Here is an 18,966-nt window from a genome sequence, read left to right on the forward strand (position 1 = left end):
GTCCCGCCGCCGCCCCGGGATGGCCCCGGCCGTGCTGGCGGGCATTGGCCGGCAGGGGGCGCCCTCGAGCCGCGCGGAGCCCGCGCCGCCCCCGCCCGCACGTGGCGCGCGCCCCGCTGAAAAGCCGCGAGCGGCCCCGCGCCCGCCACTGGCGCCGGCAGCGCCCGCTCCGCTCCCTCCTTCCCGCTCATCCCCGCTCCTCCGCCACCCGGACCGGCCCGCTCTGCCCTCCGCCATGGCGCGCGGCATCGGCACTTCGCATCCTCCCCTGCATCCCGCAGCCCGGGGGCGGCGGGTACCGTGAGAACCACCGCGCATCCCTGGCGCTGCGGCGGGGACCGGGCGCACGCAGCTGCCGCTGACCTGTTGCAAGAGCCGGGCTTGTCTTGGGAATATTTTGTCTAGGTTTTTTTTCTATTTTTTATTTTTTTTTCCTTCTCGACGGGGGAAGTTTGCTCCCCAGCCTGTGGCCCGGCTTCCTCCACACCCTTTCCTCCTCCTTTTCCTCCTTTTTTCCAGGATCCGCTGTCTGGGGCCAGAAGAGGTCTCCCTCGTTACCCCCGGCCCAGCGCTGGAGCTGGGGGCACCCCGCGGGCTCCGGGCTCGCCCTTTCCCCCGGCGGCGGCGGCGGGGCGGCCCCGGGAGCGCGGGGAGGCTCCGCGAGTTCCCCGGGCTGCCGGACCACCACCATGTCCAAAGTGGCGGCGGAAAGTTGCGGGGCAGCGCCGGCCGAGGACTTGTCCAAGGTGTCGGACGAGGAGCTGCTCAAGTGGAGCAAGGAGGAGCTGATCCGCAGCCTCCGCCGCGCCGAGGCCGAGAAGATGAGCGCGATGCTGGACCACAGCAACCTCATCCGCGAGGTGAACCGCCGACTCCAGCTCCACCTCGGCGAGATCCGCGGCTTGAAGGTAGCGGGGGTGGGCAGGGTGGGACCCCTGAAGTTTGTGCGGTCTCTCCGCGTCCCCCGCCCGTCCCGTCGGGAGCAATCTCGTCAGGTGGATGGTCTGGGAGGAGCCGCTCCCGAGAATCGCATGAAAAGTGGATGAGAACTGGGGTGAACAGCATTTGATCCCTCTTAATAATCAATTAAGTGGCCGGCTAAGAGACGACCGGCTCTACGGCGGGCTGTAGTGCACAGCTGGTTTATGCTCTGCCCCAGTATTCTTTTGGGCTGATAAAAACCCTGAAGTCTTGTCAGCTTTGTATTAGACTTCCTTGGTTTTGAGCGAAGTTAAATGATCCTGCCTGAAGTGCCCGAGAATAAGGGTTTGTGTAGCTCACGCTGTTTTCTGTCAGTATTTTCAGACGATTTAGCCTGTCAGGCAGGCTGGTAGGCTGCTGGAAAGAGTCGGTCATTTCCAGGATTCAGTGCAGCGTGTGGCAGGTGATGACAAACCCTTGGGCTCGGGTTTGGGAATTGAACCATTCCCAAATTTATTGTCTGAAAAGATATCTGGTAACACATCTCTGATCAAACCATTCTCAGTTGTATGCTCATGCAGGCTGCAGCCTGTATTACAAGTCTGTAATAGCTTATCCCTTCTTAATTTCACTCTTGGTGGATGAGAAGCTTAGACCCTAATGCTTCCTTGCCAGTTCTGAGGACTGGGAAGAAAGTGTGCCTATTTACAGAGCATTACCTAGCCTTGTGGATTATAGACCTAGAAAGTTACCTTAGAGTAGGCAGAACTACAGAACATTTTGTGGCTTACTGCTTTGAGAATTTTCAGGAAATTCCTTCAGTGAGGTGAGGCTGGAGGGAAGGAGAGAGGAGACAGAGATGCAATGTGGGCTTTTGAATTATTACAGGAAAGTGCATTAGAAGAGAGTTCTTCACTTGTAGAATGGCTTTAAATGATAGAATTATTGAGAAAGTGTCTTTGATAATAGTGTGGCATAAAATAAATAGCTCGTGGGGGAGAGACAGTTCCTGCCTCCCAAGTTTTTGTGTTTGCGAGTTTTGTGTGTCCCTTTGGTGGTGTCTGAGGGTAAAACAGACCCCACCCATGGTAGTATTGAGTAAAACTGAAACTTATATTTTAAGTGGAAGTTCAGTTACAACAGTAGTATTCCCAGTTATGTGCAAAAATCCAATATCTGGACTCCTGCATCTTCTAGATAACTGACCAAACACACTTAAGATGGTAGGAAGGAGTCACAAATTCCTCTCTCAATTCCAATCTCCTTAAGTCTTGTTTGACTTCCGCCCTTTGTTCAGATGCCTCAGCTGGAACTTTCAAAAAGAATCTGGGAGAAGGAGGTTCTTTGAGCCCTGTGTTGGTGCCTGGAAATCTCCCTCCTTTGTCCTGTACGAAATAACTGCTCTATGAGTAAGGATGACCAGCTGGATGGGTGTCTCCTGCTTCCTGACTGAGGAATTGTGGACTTCCACAACTTATTTTATTCCACTGTGGGATCATTTCAAATGTCTCCCACTAGCAGAGGTTTTTAAGGACATCTTAAAGCCACAATGAGATTTTTTTCCATTGTCAAATACACGTTGAAATTGTTCAAACTCCAAGTTATTTTGAGGCAAAAATCAGACAAACACAGGTGTTCGTGCCCCCAAACCCACTGGAGTTTCAAAAGCTTCCTTTTCTTTGGAAACTGCTAAAGTGATATTTCCATAAGACTGACTTTTTAACAACTGTGGCTAATCTCTAGATGAGATTCCATAAGGAATGAATATGTTGATGATGGAAGAAAGATAAATATGGTCACAAGTCCAAACTACAAGGATAAAATACTGAAAATATTTTTATTCTGCTGTAGTAATACCCTAGACATTTGTACTTCAGAGCATTTGCTTCAGACCTTTCCTCATTTAGGGAAGGGCATAGAATTTTGTACTTCATTGTGTTAGGGGTGGGAAATCTATTTCAGCAGATTATTTCATTTCAGAGTGGGTAAAGCAATCCTGGTCAAGTGACCAGGCTTTTTATACCAATCAGAAGCAAAATCCAGCAAACCCCGATTTTTAAGAATCTCTAAAATGGTCATTTTCATATGTGACTATACTTCAGGGAATAGGGAGTATAAATGTTAATAATTAATTATTTAAGAGAGATTACAATTTCTGATGTACCTTGCACTTTTATTTAGCAATAACTCACAGGTGAATATTTCTCAGGGGAGCGAGATCATCATGAGAGCACTTGCAACCTTTGCCCAATTTGGGAGCTAAATTACTGATATTTAGTAGGAAAATTAATTAAGCACCTGAAACTTTTCTGCTGTATCAGAAGTTAGAAATTAGCTCCAAGCTAAGGGCAGTTTTTGCTGGACAGCAGCTTTGTTTGCTCGTGCCAGATCTACACATGGAATAATTTATGCCTCACTGGAATGCTTAAATATGAGTTTGCAGCAGTGCTGTCCTCTGGCCTGTGTAACAGTTTAACATCAATGCCTTTAGACACTCCTCTGTCATGATAATCTTTCTTTTAAAGGACATCAACCAGAAGCTGCAGGAAGATAACCAGGAGCTGAGGGACCTTTGCTGCTTCCTGGACGACGACCGACAGAAGGGCAAGAGGGTGTCCCGTGAGTGGCAGAGGCTGGGCAGGTACAGCGCCAGTGTCATGCACAAGGAGGTGGCCTTATACCTGCAGAAGCTGAAAGAGCTGGAAGTGAGGCAGGAAGAAGTGGTTAAGGAGAACCTGGAGCTGAAGGAGTTGTGTGTGTTGCTGGATGAGGAGAAGAGTGGAGGAGCAGGCAGCCGGAGCTCTATCGACAGCCAGATCAGCCTGTGCCAGCTGACTGCCACCAGCGCGTACATCAGAGATGTTGGGGATGGCAGCAGCACTTCCAGCACGGGCAGCACAGACAGCCCAGATCATCACAAACACCACCCAAGCACCAGTCCAGAGCACCTGCAAAAACCTCGGGGGGAAGGAAGCCCTGAGCATCAGAAACACAGGAGTATCAGTCCAGAGCACCTGCAGAAGCCCAGGGGTTCTGGCAGTCCTGATCATCACCTGAAAGGGCCGAGCCCTGAGCATCACAAAACCATTGTCAAAGTACCTGAACAACAAAAGCACAGCAGCAGCAGTCCAGAAACTATCCCAAAGCACGTTTTGAGTAGTAGCCCTGAACACTTTCAAAAGCAGAGGCCTGGTGGTAGCCCTGAGCATCAAAAGCACAGCGGTGGCAGCCCAGATCACCTTCAAAAGCACACTCCCAGTGGAAGTACAGAGCACCTGCACAAGGTGAGGGGTACGAGCCCAGAGCATCTCAAACAACATTATGGAGGGAGCCCAGAGCACCTCAAACACCTCAGCGGAGGCAGCAGAGAAGGTACCCTCAGGAGACAAGTGACAGATGAGCTGTCCCCTCACCACAGGAGCTTGTACAACGGAATGAATGGTGGGTCAATACTTGGAGCAAAAGCTCACTTTGAAAATTGCTAAGGTAGTTTTGGTGTTATTCCAGCTATTTCTGCAGCAGGAATGATGTTTGATATGAAATGAAAGGCAAATGAGTCTGGTGTTACTCCTTTAGCAGATGATTTAATTGGAGTACATGTTTGTCCATCCAGCAGGTGTGGAGCAGATTAAAGAAGTAGGGGAAAAGTGAGTTTTGAGTGTTGGTGTAGGTATCAAGGAGAAGCTCTCAGCTCTGACCCTGCTCTGTGGTTGGTAGATGTAAACTGTTTGTCCCTAGGTAAATTTGTGTTTGCATAAGAGAGGAATTGCATTATGTTTCTTGCCCTGTCTTTATCTGAGTCAGCAGAGTGGAGGTGAGTGTCTCCAATTTCATTTCTACCTTCCTAATCTGCTTTGTCTGTAGCTTCAAAGATTTTTAAATTTCCTGTTTATTGATTGAAGGCATCCTATATCCTTTTCCATGAACTTTGGAAGAGACCCCAGATGAAGGGTAGGCTCAATAGAAATGAATCTGATAGCTCCTAAAGCTTTTCAAAGTCTTGAGTTTGCATATTTCTAATCATAACAAATTAAAAATTTAGGAAGATCAAGAAGGGGATTCTTTGCTGTTATTGCTGCCCTTTAGAAAGGTTTCCAATAAACATGCCTAGTTTTTGAGAGCTGTATATCCTGACGGAAATAAATTGTCTTAGGAGAGTCACAATGTAAGTATTTTGTTATTTTGAAAGCTACAAAGTTCAGACATCCTACTCTGCTGTAGAAATAACTTATTTTAGACTTAGCAGAATTTCTATAGCCTGCTGCCTTTTATTTCTTCTATGCTTTGGGGTGTTCTTATGAAGACAGTGTTGTAGTTGAAAACCCTTTTCTCTGACCTTTATGCTTAGATTTGAAGTCAAGCTCTACACAAAGTGATGGTTTTGCCTTTGCAAATTGTCTTGGATGGAGTTCATGTGTTTCCATTTCATCAGCAGCTGTGAGAAGCTGTGTTGGCATCAGTGGAAGTGACCATTGTTGGATCTGCTTTGAGATGGGTGCTGTCCTCAGCCTTTGTCACACTGGTCCAGTTACCTCTTGGGATTAACTTGCACAACACCTTCACTTAACCCCTCTCTGCAGGGGCAAATCCACATTGTTTTCTGTGAAATGTGTATTTCTGACAGGGCTGACCAACCCCAGCATGGTAAGTGTAGAGACTCCCCTTTTTAAAGATTTAAAAATGATTAATAAGGTGAGTGTGTGACAAACATGTGAAGATGTGTAACACAGAAGTTATTAAAGTTGGTCTTACACAACTTCCATTAAATGCTGTATTTTTCTCCATTCACTTCTTTGTGTGCTTTGCTGTTGACCTTCTCTAAGCAGCACAAAGTATGGAACCTGACTTCCTAAAAAAGGCTTGTTTCTTGCACCCATGGTGTTCAGCAGTCCAGCACAGTTTATGTAGGAAGGTTTTAAATATATATTTTTAAAACTCACAGGGGAAAGAAGATACGTTTTTTCTCCTGCCAGCACTGTAGGCTTTCTGTTTGGTTGGGTTTTTTTCCCCAAGTAGCCTTGTTGAGAACCATATTCCTAACAGTGCAGTGAAAGCAGTTGTTACTTTATTCCTGAGTTGACTGGCATCCTTTGTGCAGCATATTTCAGCTGTCAAAAGATTGGACTCTGGCCACAAGGTGCTGGAGAGGGCAGCTGGTGCTTTGGGAGGCTCTTTATTGACTTTAATCAGAGCTTTGCCTGCCCTGTGCTTTATATAATCGCTTTTACAGAGAAGTCCTCTTTGGTTTGACAACTTCTCTCACCAGAAAGTTGTTGAACCTCTCTTCTTTCATATTTATGTAATTTGATGCAAGCTTGAGGTTTAATTCTGACATCTGTCTGACCTCGATCAAACTTGGTAAGACTCTTGACAGCTCTGCTATGAAGTAAAGGCTTAACTTTAGGGAAAGACTTGGTCTTCATAGCAAGGCTGAATCCTTCTGGTTATTTTGTGTTTTGATTTTGTCAGCTACTGTAAAGTTGTGGGGAACAGTTAATATGGAGCTGGTAGAAGTGCTGGTCATTATAATTTGTTATTGTTGTGAAAATAATGTATAAATCTTAATTTGGATGTTCTATGTGTACCTCACTCTGCCAGCTGACTGTAGGTGATAAAAATCCTGATCTTGTTGAATGCTGAAATTGTGACAATGGGATTTAGGAAATGGCCTGGAAACCGGGCCCTGAACTCTGATGAGCAATTAAAGAACAATATTTTGATTGTGATCCCAAAGTCATGCAGTAAGTATATTATCTCACCTTGGTGATATCACTGCAGGAATCCAGTTTGTTTGCAAATTTGGAGTATCTCTAGCTGGCAGATGTTTGCACATCTGTCATAAGTTTGCAGGGCACTTCTAAACTTATTGTAGGTCTTTGGGCTGTCATGCGAGCAGCAAGAATGAAGGGTTGGTGACCCAAAATGATGAATGGCAGAGACAAAGCTGTTTTGATATTTAAAGGAGTAAAATAAATTATTTTAACTATGTAGTCAGAATTTACTGGAGTCAGTACAAGCCTGTCCATCTTCCTTGGTCTGCACTAGATTCTGAACCATGTTTGAGAGGAGAAGTTATTCCTCTGCATGTCAAACCTCATTCTAAAAGTGCTGTACTCTCTGCCTGGATCTGGTGTTCCTAATTGGAAGCATGTTTGTGAACAGCCTGGCTATTCCAGGAGAAATGGGAGCTTCTAGCAGCTCCCATTTACCTGGATTTGTGATCCAGATTTGTCAGCACCACAGGGCAGCGGTGGGTTCTGCAGGGTGGCGTTAACTCTCCCAGAGCAGGGCTGTAGGTAAAGGTGGGATGGATCAGAGTTTGCAGGTTCCTGACAGACTGGAGCTGCAGTCAGAGCAGTGCAGTATAATATTACAATGCCATCAGAAATGTGATGTGCAGCTGGAGCTGCTTTGCAGGATGTGTTTATGCATTAATCATTGGCCTTCATGCATGTTTTAAGCTATGCGGGAAGTTACCTCAGCCTCTCGCTCACAGGCACAGCTGAAGGAATAAAGGATGAGGTGATAACATTTCCTTTTGTAATTCTTCTCATCTTCTATGCTCAAGGGTTTGATCTTGGTATTTTTTCTTGTATGACATGTCAGCTTTCATTTATAAGATTTATAAGGCTTTAAAAAAACCCTCTATTCATGGTTCTCCTACATACTTTTCTGAAATGAGTGTCCATTGCCTTTGGAGTGACAGCAAATGGGATGGGAGAGCTGAATTTGGCTCGGTGCCTGTTAATTGAAAACACATGTATTTAATTCTAGAGGTTTTAACCAAATAAAACACGATAACAATCTTTTTGCTGTAATCACACCTAAATGTTCTGGGTAATGAGAACAGAGGTATTTAGGATAGAAAGATTGCTGAAATTAGGTGAGAAAATACCAGCAGTAAAAACATTTTGAGAAGAGAGCATTAAGGAACCCTGGAAGAATATGTGACAGTTTAGCTCTGACACAGATATCTGGGGTGTAAGTGCCTCTATAAATTGATCTGCTTTCAGCATTTGCAGTCCAAGTGTTGGTTTTTTAATCTAAGTGATTTATTTTCAACTTTCTATTTTGAGAAGTCCTTTGTTTTACTCTGAGCTTTGACTTTTGTGTGAAAGGAAGGTATCCAAAGGCTTTCATGTGTGCTTCTCGCTTCCTGCTGAGGTTATTAATGAAGAGAAGTCAAACTGCTGACTAACACCTCCTGTACTGCTCGAGGTGCGAGGGCTTTTACAGAACAAATGCAGCATCACCTCTCCTTGAGTGAAGGTGTTTGTAGGCTAAACACAGACTCAGCACACATTTTAGATACTTTCTCTTATAAATGCACTTGTGAGAAGGAAACTTAAATTAGAAAACACTGCACTGAGTAAAAACTGCAGTATGGCTCCAGAGAGAAAAAACTCACAACAATGTAACTGAGTTAACTGGTACCCTCTTTGTGCAAGCAGCTCTCCCTTGCTGGCTGAAGAGTGGGATCACACTGTGTTGCCATGTATGTTTGTGTACACATTGTTTCTTACAGCTGAAATGCAAATAATCTGCCTGTCATTAATGGCACTGCTCAGTGCTCTGTGTGATTTGACCTGTCCTGCTGGCACCCACGACTGCACATCTGGGAGCCTGAGGCAGCATTTGTTACTTTTCAGAGTAACCAAAGGCTACAAGGATCAGTAGAATTTTTTCCATGACGTTCTGAAGTGACGTTGTGTTTATTTCAGGTGTTTAATTTTGAAGTGTGGAGCTCTGAAGCTTTGTCAATCAGAGTCCTTCCATTGGACTCCATAGGTTTGATGTCAGACTTGTAAATTGTTTCTAGCTATTGCACACTGCAAGGGAACTGGGGCATGAGATGTGAATATGGATGTGACTACAGCATGCTGCATTTATTACCCAACTCATTTTTTTGCAGACTGATTTATCATGTTGAAAATGTGTTTTGTAGTATCAAAACAGTGAATTTACTAGGAACCCATGCTGCAGGACTTCTGAGAGAGGCTTACAATTCCACATCCTTAACTCCACTGACAAAACTCCTTTGGATTTGAACATTTTAGTGTGTGGTGGATCCTCCTTCCAGCAAAACTCTTGAAATGTTAATGGCAGAGTGATGCCTCTGCTTCTGGAGGGTGGCCTGGTTTCACACGATTGTCTGGACCTTCAGCACCGATTCCTGTGCAGGGCAGAGGCAGCTGCTGGGGACAGGGGTTGCTGTTTGCTGCTGTGGGATGTGCAGGGGAACTCAGCTGCAAGGCTGAGAACACCCCAGCACCTCCTGGGAACTCACTGCTTCCAAGTTTTATGTCTTTTCTTTTCTCCCTGAGGCTCATATCCCGCTCCACAGGCGAGTCTGTTTTGCAGTGAGGATTTAGTGCTAATTCAGCCCTTCTTTGATGAAAGAGAGAGGCAGAGTAGCGAATAGAGACGTTACCTTTAAGCCATCTCCTCTGGGAGCAAGGTCCCTGTTAGTCCGGGAGAGGGGTGTTAATGGGGTGGGAGGCAGTCGGTGCTGCCCGGGATTTGGGAACTGGTCCCACAGTGACTCCTGCAGCCCCGTGAGCAGTGCCCGTCCCTCCCGAGGCTTTCACCGGGATGCAGAGGAGGAGCCGTGACTCCGGACGTGTGGCCACCTCTCGTGTCCGGAGCGGCTGCTGGAACTTCCCTGACCGCGGAGCTCCGGCAGGGAAGGGCTGCAGAGCAGTCGCACCGATGGTGTCCCCACAAACACCCTGCGAGCCGGCGCCTGCTCCCACCCCCTGACAAGTGCTGGTACACCCGGGATGGAGCTGGTGTACCGAAATTTCTTCTGTTTTCATTTCATTGGTGTTTATGAAAAACAATATCTTTTCTGGCTAGCGAGTGGGAGTTTGTTTTGGTGCATAAAGGAAACAGTAGAGAAGCTTATTTCTTTTTCATGGTGATTGTGTCAAGGTGTGAGCCATTAGCCTTTACCTTAGAGAGCTTCTCAGGAGTTTGCACGGCTGTTAGTGTCGTATGCCTGAAATAAGTGGACACATCTGTGTGTTATTTTATTTTTCTTAGTGCCAGAATAGCAAATCCTCACATTAAAGCCTTGTCTGAGTCCTTGTGTAGAGAGAGTACCTTTAACCTGAGCTCAGGACCTCATGTATCAGTTCTTCACACAGCTTTTGGAGTTAGTGTTGTGAGTTTAGAGCAGTAAAATATGGGTTTAGAAATATTGGTGATTAAATTGTAAAATTCTCTGAACTGTGGCACTTTGCAATCAGTCATTTACAATGCAGTCAGTATATTACAGTGATTTTTGTGAGTGCTGCTTGTTTAAGACATTCAGCCATTTTAGTATATATTATGTTTGCCAGTCAGAATATCCTGTCTCTTCTGTTCGCCTATTAATGTTTTGGGGGTTTTTTAATTTTTAAATTTTATTAATAACTTAACAATGGAGACTTGTGCAGGCAGAGCAGGGGTTGGAGCTGAATGGGTTAAGAGTTAGGGAAGAAAGCAGGCAGTGTAGTGTGGGGTTCAGATTTTGTACTGCCACACACAAAGTGCAGGGATGTTGACAGGAATAAGGGACAGCGAGGCATTCCAAATTACAGGGTATTTAATGAGCTATAATAAAGCCGTGTGTACATAAGAAAATGACTCTGGCAATGAAAATTCATTGGCTTCTGAGCTAGTAAGTTATGTCTTAATTAGTAAACTGAAGCACAGCTTATCTTGGGTCATATTGTCATGTGCAGAGATATATAGTTACTGAGGGAGCACTGAGAATTATCTTCAAGTCATGATCTTGATGTAAATCTTGTCTGCCTGTGCTTCTTCACTGGTTAAAGGGTGGTCTCTTGAAGAGAATCAGCTAGGACTGAAACATGGCTTTGAATTCTGCTTAATGCAGAAAGCAGTACAATAATCTGTTTGAGAGGGAATGAGTTACACAAGTATAACATGGTGGGGGAAGGGCTGAAATTAAAGCTGTCTTAAAAAAAATAAGCAGTAATGACATTACTCTGTGCATATTTAGTGGGCTTGTACATTTATTTTTTAAGTGCTTTTATTTCCACAAGGCACACAGAGGAGGGTCAGGATTGTGATCTGTGTCCATGAGCATTTGGTATGCAGCATGGAAGTGTGTGCAAATTTATTGATTGTGAATGGGAAAGCTGCTATCTTGAGCTAGGCTGTCTTAAAAGATGAACAGTTCTGTGAAGGCTGTGAATAACAAATAGTTCTACTCGTCATTTCTACTATAAAATTTCTGGCATATTTGCATTTGTTTCTGTAACATTCATGGGGAGTGAAGAAGCCAGCAGCTCTGGACCTGTGTAGTTCAGCAAGAATGTGCTTCTTCTACCCTTTATTTTTTATTTGCATGATTCATGTGATCTTCACTGGTTTGTAAAAGTCTATTTAATAAATCAAATGGTTGTTTGGGCCAGTGAAAGCAGTGTTCAAGCACTGGCAAGAGTAAAAGCTGTGTCATAGCTGAAAAAACCCAGTGAGCCATGTGGTAACCAACAATATGGAATGTCTCCTAAAGGTCTCCATTTTGGTACTTCCTCAAGGTTACAGAAATTATTCCAGAGCCTTTACGCCTGTAATATTAAACATCTCTAATCTGATCAGTAGTGAGATAGCTCCTTCAAGTGTTTGACCTCAAAACTCACTCGATTTCTTTCACTGCATCTCTTTAAGCTCCTGCGAGCTGTGAAAATTTGCCTTGATCAACTGTGGAGCCTGTACCTGTGACTTGGATTCAAAGAAAAATATCTGTGCTTTCTACAAAGGGTACAAGGCTGATTCATCACTCTGTGATCAGCTCCATTTAGGCCAAGTGCAGATAAGCCTGGAGAAAAGCATTGATTCCTGACCCACATCCCTTCTTGGCTCCTGAGTCTGGTTTTGGTTTACAGTGGACAAACTTTAATGATGTTCAAAATCCATCTTATGAGTTTTGTGGTCTGCAAACATTGCTGAGGACATTAAGATGAGCCTCTAAAAATAGTGTTGGATTATGAGAAACAAGAAGAACATTCCACTGGAGGCAGATGAATATATCAAGCACAAGCACAAAAATGCTGTGAGGCAGAACCTGCAAATTGACTCAGATCTTTTCAAGGATTTGAGCACTTCACTCGTTGTTAATACCTGACTTGTGCTGAAATGGGATGCCCAGACAGAACAAGATGCTTAAATATCCCTGTTCATGCAGTGCTCTGAATGAAGTCACTGGTCTGTCACTGTCATTCATCTTGTTTGCTTGGGTCCAATTTAGAAATTTATGTAACCTGAAGTTAAATTTTGAATTTTAGATTTTTGCAGTGTCACTAAGTCCATAAAGAAAACAAGACAAGAAATCATTCCAGCAACGATATTTTCCTACCCAGCTCTCCAACCACTGAGACCAAAGGCTCTTCAGTGCTAACTGAACAGCAGAAGATACCAAATCTCTGTCTCTTCCAGGTACAGCTGCTAAGAACATTGGTTCATTCATTCCTGTTGTAGCACTCGATGCCTGGCCTACCCTCCTGGCCATCCTGCTGAATGCTGCATTGTGAGCACTTAAAACCATAACAAATGTTTTAGAGAACTATGAGGACAAAAGCTCCTGAGTTTTTGTTTTTTAAAAAATTCTAATTTCAGCGTGAGGGCCTTGGGATTTGTGCATTTTAGCTTTTCCATGAACATAATCAAAAGTTTTTTTAAACTTTTGAGTGTATTGGAATGTTCTGTTCAGCCTGAATTGGTGGATTGGCCAAAAGCATGGAAATGACTGATCAGACAGTCTTGGAAGCACAGATCCCAGAGTTTTGTGCTGTCAAGTCCATCATCCTGGATTTGTCAAGAATGAGTTGGACAGGGTTGACACCTTGTATCAAATGCAATATCACAAGTACAGCCAGTTGTATCTGTGGAATCCTGAAAAGGTGACTGGAGAACTCCAAAAGGAGATGTAGCACAAAGGGACTTGTGTGACCCACTTTCTACAGCAATGCAAATTCAAGAGTATTTACTTATCAGCTGCCACCTGGAAGTGTGTCCTTCAGGCACTGGAGTGGGAAACATATTCTATTCCACCTTTCCTGTTTCATGTGTTTTTATTTTATTTTTTTAACTAAAAAACCCAAGAGTTTATTCCAGCATCACTTTGGAAAATGGGGATTGCTGAAGAATGATTGAGAAACTATTTCTGTTGGTGTTAAGAGCAAACTACTGTTGAATTTATCACTGAAAAGATCTGTAGTTTAAATGTAGCAAACCTTGGCTGTGTCTGCCTTGTGCTTAGAGGAGCTGCACTTAGCACATGTACTTTTCAGTCAGTCAGTGTTAGATATTAATCCTGCATGTCCTCTAATGTAAGATTCTTTGGATATTCCTTGTCCTTGTTGCAGGGGAAATGGGATCTTGACTGCAAAGATCCAGTCAGGTGATGCTTGTTCTCAAATTTAACACTTAAGTGCTTTTAACCTTTTAAACCTCCCCAGTTTTGTTAGATTTTGATTTGTTTGTGCAGTGCTGCTCAGAAACACATCATGATGCACAGGAAGCAAGCAGGCTCTGGAAAATCTTGGGAAAGAATCTGTAGTGAAAGATAAAAGTTACTAGTAGGTTTTTACTCCCTGGAATGAGAAAAATCCAGGTAGTGTTTGCCTTTTGTTTATTAGGAAATGCTGTTCCCCAGGGAGCCTTTTCATGCCAAACACTGAGGCTCACTGGCCTGTGGCTTTGCCCATCAGATGTTGGGAGAGTTGGCTGCTGTCTGAACCAGCTGCTTGATTTGCATCTCAGCTCATGGAACTACTGATGTGGGGCCCAAATTTGTGTCCCATCATATCTGTGGCAACACAGTGGGAAGAGTTCTTTGGGACAGTTTCTTCACTGCTCCAGGAGTCTCAGCAGCAGACACACAGAGACATCTGAGACAATCACAGAGATAAATCGTATCAAACACAGATTTGTCTGTTTTAATGGTGTAAATCAGAGGTGGCTCTTTGTCCCACCGATTGCAGGTACAGTTCTGTTTCTGAGCACCATCCCTTCAGCAATCTAAATTCAGGATTCAGCTTCAAACTGAGGGCTTGAGCCAGCTCAGGTCTGTGGAGAACCAGGGGTGGATGAGGTTGTAGACCTTGGCTTGGTGTGAAGATGGCTTTGTCACCTGTGGATCTGTCCATGTCCAGCTCCATCTGTGTTTATTTCCACAACATGAAAGGAGTACCCTCATAGCAAACCAATCAGCTGGGCTAGAAGCTGACTCTGTGGAGTTGTGGGATTTTGGTGAGAGCTCTGGGGGTAATCAGACCTTGCATCTTGTTTTGTGAGCATGTGTCTTTATGTATATGTTGTGCAGAAAACTTCTCCCTCTTAGCACAAAGCCAAATGCTGGAAAGCCCAAACCCAAGTATTATATGTAAGATCTGAAAGCTGGCAAAATAAATGATCAGTGACATCTATTTTCAGAGATTCACAGTTTATTCTGAGTTGGAAGGGACCCACAAAGATCGTGTCCAACTCTTTAGAAAATGGCCTGTATGGAGATTGACCCTACAATCTTGGTGTTATGTGCTGAATTCATCATCAGAGGGAGACTGAAGATCTGTAACATATTGGTAAACAGATTAACAACATTTATGCCTCTTCTGGAAACGGCCTTTGCAGTATGTCTGTCCTTTACAGGCCCAAAAACTTCTGCTCTGATTTGTGCTGCAGGAGCTTTCTGAGTTTCAAAGGGTCCTGAGAGCTTCTGAAAGGTCCAGAGCAAATGTGTGACTCCAGCAGTGGGACTGGGGGACCCAGGGGAGAGGAGGATGTTCCTGTTTTCCTTTGTTCCCTTGCTTGCTGTGCAAAGCCATTGGGAAGTCCTGTCTGTGCCCCAGCTTGTAATGCTGGAGTTTGAGCCTACAGAGGGTCTGGGAGCAGTCTTGTGTGACTGAGGAGAGAAAGCAGCTCTGCCCAGAGGGCCTGGCTGGATCAGCTCACAGTGTTCTGGCCCTGGAGAGCTCCTGTGTGTGGGCTGGGGTGGCATCGATGTGTGGAACATCGATTTATGCGTGTGAATGCTCCCCAGTCAGAAAAAATGTCTTTATGAAGGTGAGACCTTGATGTGTATAAAGAGCTGTGGGTGTGCTGTTACCCCGAGGAACTGCCCACACTTGTCAGTGGTGCCTGGTTCCCTCTTGCAGCTCTTATCAATACTTCTGGAAACAATTTACCAGCCACACAAATATTGTCATCATCACCTGGGTATTAAGAACCATGAGCTAAACAAAAGACAAGACAGGATTAATCAGCCACCAACTACTGCAGGTTTCCTGAGGTTTTGCTGCTGATTATTCCATTGTGTCATGCCAGTTTTCTAACAGCTTTATTCTTAGAATAGTTTGTTTTCAGCATGGTGTAAAAACTGGGGCTGGAGTTACTCACATGCCTAGAAAACACCTTTATGAGCAATCAGCTCGAGACAAACCTTTTCAATGTGTTTCCTTTCAAAATCAACTTTTAAGCAATGTTTCCTTCCTTCCTGAACTTCCTGAATTGGGCTAGTGGGAAACAAAGCTATTTTTAATTCTCTTTTGTGTGTGCTGCAGTCCAACTAGAAGCTGTTAATGTACCTTTTGCATTTACAGGGCTGCTTCAAGGTGTCCTTGCACACGAAGTGATTTACAGTGGATCCACATCTGAAGGGCTGTGATAGTTTTACTAGAGGAAGCTCTGTTTTCTGTCCTGTTTCTTGTGGCCTGTTTTTACTGTTACAGAGTAGTTGAGGAGCTGTAGTTGTCTTGATTTGGGAAATTAAGATGCTGGTACCAAGCAGAGGCATGGTCAGCTCTCTGCTGGGGATTTCAGGCTGCTAACTGGTACAGTCCAAAGGAGTATTCATCTTCCATCAGAATAAAATTTGAAAATGAACATTCTTGAGCTTAAAAAAAGAGAGAACACAGTGTTTTGGCAAAGATGGTCATCTGGCCCTCAGCATCCATCAACAGTGTGGCATGTTGTGACTGTGCCAGGGAGGGGGGGAAGTGGGGCTTAGCAGATCTAAATCTCCATGGTGAGGCTCAGGCTGAACATCTGTGACTTGGCAGATGTGGAAGGGAGGAACTGGGGATTTGGAGCTGTTCTGGCTGGGTGCCAGCAGACTCCGACCTAGCAGGTAGGTGGCTGCTGCTCTCTGTCAAACACTGCAGGATGAAATGTTTGTTTAAAGTCCTGTGAAGCCGGGGCTGTGTTCAAGGGAGCACTGGGGGAAGGTTCTCCCTGGCTGCCAAAAGCTGGAGCTTTCCTGTGCAAGGTCACTGCAGCAGGGGTTGTGAATGGCCCCGCTCAGGGCTCAGAGGAGGCTCCAGAGCTCCCCAGTGCTCTGCACCCTGTGGGGATCTGGGATTTGACATCCTGGGATGACAGCCCAAACATTCCCAGCCCAGGAGATGCTCTGACAGGACGGCAGCAACAATCCTTGGGAGCACAAAGTTCCTGCAGTTACAGCAGGAGCAGGCTGCCAGTCCTTCATGGCCCTTCTCAGCCAGAAAGTGCTCTGAGCACAGCCTCGTCTTTCAGACCTGGGCAGGGATTAAAGAGACATTAGTGCTGCTACTGTTTCCATCTTAATTACAAACCAGAGCAAACACCAGCTTGTGTGTCCTGAGCATGATTTAGCAACCTGTTAATCTTTTAATTATCTCCTTCCTAATTCCATTGCTCTGATTATTTGGTACTTGAAATAAGTGTATCTTTTTAAATTCTTGTGGCAGTAACTTTTGGAAAAAATTCATTGTGTTTCATTTTGCAGACATTTTTTCTTTCATGCTGAAGTACAGGAACATATGGTGCTGCTTCTGAGGTAGCACTTGTCTAAATATCTTTGCTTGTAAAATTTTCTGCAGAGCCATATAATTTTCTCCTGTAAAAACATTCCTACTGTATTTAACTGGTTTTATAGCTACTTAATGGGATTTTCACGTTTTTATAATTGCAAACTTTTAATGGATCAAGAAATTAAACTCTGAACCCTGAATAAGATAAATGAGCAGTAAGTAGTTAGAAATTCAAAGAGAGTAGTAAGAAATAGCAATAATAGTATAAAGAAAATAAAATTGTATACTGAAACACATCCCAGGTATTTTGAAAGGGTCCAAGCAGTAATTTTATTTTTAAGCTGAACTCTTGGCTATCACTGACAGTCAGTAGAACTGGAATGCTCAGTGTCCAGAACCCTCACATGGGAGCTGGTTACATCTCTGTTTGTGTTCAGTCTGGTGAACAGGCTTCCCAGGTGATGGTGTTCCTTCTGTCTGAGCCATGGGAAGCTTGAGTCAGGAGATGCATTAAAAAATGTAAACCAGCAGCACATTCATCTGTGCACAATGAAGGGAGACTGGAAATGCTCCTGAGTGTGGCACAGCCAGGAGGGTCAGAGGAGTGGAATAACCGGAATATTCTGTATATTTTTGTCTACATTGCTAGACTCTTACCCAGCATGAGAGATGATTAGTGAGAGGCTAATTGGCCTGTTAAATAAACCTATTTAGAAATGTATAAAGATACATATCTCGGGAATGATGCAGATCTAAAACTCTTCTTACACAGCACTGGGAAATCATTCCAGGGGCAGCATGCCAAGCTCCCTCTCTGCTGCCTTGGACATGCTGAGCCAAGGCTGGAGCTCTTCACAAGGCAGGTACCTTGGAAAATGCTGCAGGGATGAAGCATCTCCAGGAGAGGAGGAGCTGGGCCAGCCATGCCTGGGGGGCAGAGCTCTCTCCCCCTACGGGATCACAGATGGAGCAGCAAACGCACAATTGCTGGAAGCGGAAAGGCAGGAGAAGGATGGACTGAACAGGATCTCCTTTCTCCTGCAACTGGGCTCAGGACTGATTGCCATCTCTAGGGAAACATCACTCAGATGTGGAGATAGCTTTTGGAGCTGTAATGAGAGCAGGCTGTGTTTGATGCTGGAGGTTTGGAGTCGCACCCTGCTGAGTGCAGACAATCGAGTTGCTAAGCAAAGAGTTTCTGAGGGTTTTTTTGAGAAGAAAGTGGATGAGGTCAGACAGATTCAGAGTTCTATCTAAGAGCGCATAGGTTGTAAAGTGAAGGACTCTGGGCAAGGAAAAGTGTCATAATCCAGTTACTCAAAGTTGGATCATGTTGAATTTGCCCTGCTTTTGAACAGTCCCAAAAATGAAGGTGTGGGAGAGCAGAATTAGATTGCAGGATAACCAGAGCTCAAAGTTTGAAATGGTCAGAAAAGCTGTAGGTAATGATCACTTATCTATCACTTGTTTGTGGGTGAATATGACTGAAGGGTTTTGTTAATGACTGTAGTTTTTCAGTCAGTCACAGGTTTCAGTTTGGTCTCCTGCCCACCTCATTCTGCTGGCAGAATGGAACAAAGTGGAAAACAGGACATTTGTCACAGTGCCAGCCATGGTGGAGTGCCCATCGTGGTGCTGCTGGTCCTCACCAGCTCCCAGGGACTGCTCAGCATTTGTGTTTCTGTAGCATCTCTGAGCTCCCCGTGGCTTTGGGTGTGTTGAGCATTGGAGAAGCTCTGCCAGTCTTTCCTCATGAGTGGAAATGGAGCTTCAGCAGTCCTGGCAGCTGATGGTCTACAAAAGTGAATTTCTTTTTGTGTGGCCTCTCCTCCACTGCCAGAGTTCTCTATGAAGCAGGATTCTTCCCCCATGTGCTGGAAGGCAGAAATCTTTCATTAGGAGTGTTTAATTTTTCAAATGACTGCTGCCACAGTATCAGTCAATAGTCTGTGATTGTTGAACCCTGCTGCTGAATCTGAGCTTTCCTATTAAAAAAGGAGAAAACAAAATATTCTTTCTATCTGCTTTTACTAAATTAATCTTAAAGATTTGTGCAAGTCATTACTATGAGTCCTTTGATTATTATTGCTGGTGGAAAAGCAATTCCATTGGAAAACCAACTGAAAGTCTATTGTGAGATTTAAACCTACAGTTGTAGGTCTTTTCCTTGATTTATTTTTGATAGTGGGTGATTTATTATTTAGAGTGAGACAAGGATCTAGGAATTCCTCCTGGCTCCCCTTGTCAC

The 18,966-nt window shown here is 44.5% G+C and overlaps 1 protein-coding gene across 4 annotated transcripts in view; it reads left to right on the forward strand.

The window, feature by feature from the left end:
• CCDC85A (coiled-coil domain containing 85A) overlaps positions 1-18,966 on the forward strand; it is a 174,018-nt gene that overhangs the window by 107,428 nt on the left and 47,624 nt on the right. For 3 of the 4 annotated variants that reach the window (XM_033513167.1, XM_033513168.1, XM_015620593.2), the window contains 2 exons: positions 520-908; positions 3,447-4,362. In XM_033513167.1, coding sequence (XP_033369058.1) covers positions 520-908; positions 3,447-4,362 — 1,305 coding nt within the window. Of the gene's footprint in view, positions 1-519; positions 909-3,446; positions 4,363-11,598; positions 12,205-18,966 lie in introns of those variants that run through there. The other variant, XM_033513169.1, reaches the window with a different exon arrangement.

Source organism: Parus major, chromosome 3 (assembly GCF_001522545.3).
Source record: "Parus major isolate Abel chromosome 3, Parus_major1.1, whole genome shotgun sequence".
Taxonomy (NCBI): Eukaryota; Metazoa; Chordata; class Aves; order Passeriformes; family Paridae; genus Parus; species Parus major.